General features: G+C 43.5%; 1 protein-coding gene across 5 annotated transcripts in view; it reads left to right on the top strand.

Annotated features, from left to right (window-relative positions):
- The window catches only part of si:dkey-172j4.3 (diacylglycerol kinase eta), a 53839-nt gene that overhangs the window by 26983 nt on the left and 24356 nt on the right, over positions 1-2500 (top strand). For all 5 annotated transcript variants that reach the window (XR_004611402.1, XR_004611401.1, XR_004611403.1 and 2 more), the window contains one exon: positions 2194-2304. Coding sequence is in view for 2 of the 5 variants with exons in the window: in XM_034556769.1 (XP_034412660.1) it covers positions 2194-2304 (111 nt within the window). In the remaining 3 variants the exon portion in view is untranslated. The remainder of the gene's footprint in view (positions 1-2193; positions 2305-2500) is intronic.

Raw genomic sequence — 2500 nt, 5'->3', positions numbered from 1 at the left:
CGCTCTGCTCAGACAGCCGAGGCCATTTACCGCAAGAGGAAGTGAGACGGAGGGAGAACGGTAAAGATGGAGGAGCGACGTTAGGTGGAAAGAAAGATGAGGAGGGATAAAAGACGGGATTAATGCGGCTGAAACAGAAACAGATAGAGGCGGAGGGGAAAACAAAGAGATATAAAGATGCGGGGAGATTGTGAAAGAAAACCTCTGATTCCACCAGCAGCAAGGCCACTCTTTAAACATCATGTCACTGACGGATACAATGCTCAACTAGCCAGCTAGCTAACGACTGTTCAGGATCACAGACTGACGGATACAATGCTCAACTAGCCAGCTAGCTAACGACTGTTCAGGATCACAGATTGACGGATACAATGCTCAACTAGCTAACTAGCTAACGACTGTTTAGGATCATCAACTGACGGATTCAATGCTCAACTTGCCAGTTAGCTAACGACTGTTCAGGATCATCAACTGACGGATTCAATGCTCAACTAGCCAGTTAGCTAACGACTGTTCAGGATCATCAACTGACGGATTCAATGCTTAACTAGCCAGTTAGCTAACGACTGTTCAGGATCATAGACTGACGGATACAATGCTCAACTAGCCAGTTAGCTAACGACTGTTCAGGATCATAGACTGACGGATACAATGCTCAACTAGCCAGTTAGCTAACGACTGTTCAGGATCACAGACTGACGGATACAATGCTCAACTAGCCAGCTAGCTAACGACTGTTCAGGATCACAGACTGACGGATACAATGCTCAACTAGCCAGCTAGCTAACGACTGTTCAGGATCACAGACTGACGGATACAATGCTCAACTAGCCAGTTAGCTAACGACTGTTTAGGATCATAAACTGACGGATACAATGCTCAACTAGCTAACTAGCTAACAACTGTTTAGGATCATCAACTGACGGATTCAATGCTCAACTAGCCAGTTAGCTAACGACTGTTCAGGATCATCAACTGACGGATTCAATGCTCAACTTGCCAGTTAGCTAACGACTGTTCAGGATCATCAACTGACGGATTCAATGCTCAACTAGCCAGTTAGCTAACGACTGTTCAGGATCATAGACTGATGGATACAATGCTCAACTAACCAGCTAGCTAACAACTGTATAGACTATATATTTAAGAAGTGGAAGTAGACGTTAATCATCAGCCTTATACAGCTCTGCTAGCGGCACCAATCTGTCAATCAAAGTAAGCCCCGCCCTAAAGCATACTTTGCTTTCAAGATACAATAATGTACAAGAGATGCTAGCAACAAGCTAACAGACAAGACAATATACAATATACATGAACACTAAGCACCATACAAGCACAACATGTGCACGTTAGCCACTTTGTTAGCTAGCAACTAGCTAGTAATAGGGCTGCGTATGTGAAATTAAGAGTTACAACTCCTATGCATGCAATATCTCAATATTTATTTCATTGTCTCTGTTACGTGTTTCCACGCTTAAAGACACCGTTTACGTTCCCTCACAATTTAATGACCTGGTTCTCTGTCTCATGACTCATTTCCTGTTGGAGCTCATCAGTTTCAGGTTTTACAGAAATATATTGAAAATATTTGCGTTATTAATTTTGTTTTCTGCCGTGAAAGCGCCCGATGAAGGTTGAAGGAATGCTGAAAAGCGGCGCAGGTATGAAGGGAGGCATCGGTGACGTGATCAGAGTTTTAAGATGGCATCTTGTGTGTTAGTGTGTGTGTGTGTGTGTGTGTGTGTGTGTAATAAGTGGGTCCGGGTCTCCTCTTGTTGGAGATATGGCAATCTCCATGGCGACACCCTCCCCTCCCCCGATGTCCTATCTCGGAATTGATTACCTATGGTGCATCCTGTCCTCTCTGTTCATGCACTCGTGCGTCGTGGTCGTCTTCATAACTCCTTCACCTGCTGCATCGCCCGTTTGTTTGTTTGTTTGTTTGTTTGTTTGTTTGTTCCTCCGTGTTAACGACACGCAGCTTCCTCCTTTTTAAAGGTCACGAGTTTCTTTACGTTTGAAACAAAGTGCCGGCGTCGCCCTTTTTAAGTAGATTGAGTCAACGCCCCTCAGAACAAACAAGCCGTCTGTTCTCCTTTTGTTTACGAGGATCGGGATGCACTAACATGCGTTTTCTCTCTCTCTCTCTCTCTCTCTTTCTTTCTCTTTCTTTCTTTCTCTCTCTCGCCACAGAAAAGCGTGAAGGAGGGGATCCTGTTAAAGCAGACAAGCTCTTTCCAGAGATGGAAGAGGAGGTACTTCAAACTCAGAGGGAGGACCCTCTACTACGCCAAAGACTGCAAGGTGCCGGCATTTCTTTCTTTCTTTCTTTCTTTTTCGATCGTTTTATTTGAAGTTTGTACAAGTTACGCAATACCTCAAACTAGACAAGAAAAAATATTTATATACATGAATTGCAGGCAAGTTTTTTGCACAAAAAAAAGAAGCCATTTACCTTATTGTTGTACAACAAGACTCCAATTATTTAAATCCCAGTTAT

The sequence above is a fragment of the Cyclopterus lumpus genome, chromosome 18, assembly GCF_009769545.1.
Source record: "Cyclopterus lumpus isolate fCycLum1 chromosome 18, fCycLum1.pri, whole genome shotgun sequence".
Lineage (NCBI taxonomy): Eukaryota > Metazoa > Chordata > Actinopteri > Perciformes > Cyclopteridae > Cyclopterus > Cyclopterus lumpus.
Note: the sequence above shows the minus strand (reverse complement) of the source record. Positions and strands in the feature narration are given on the sequence as shown.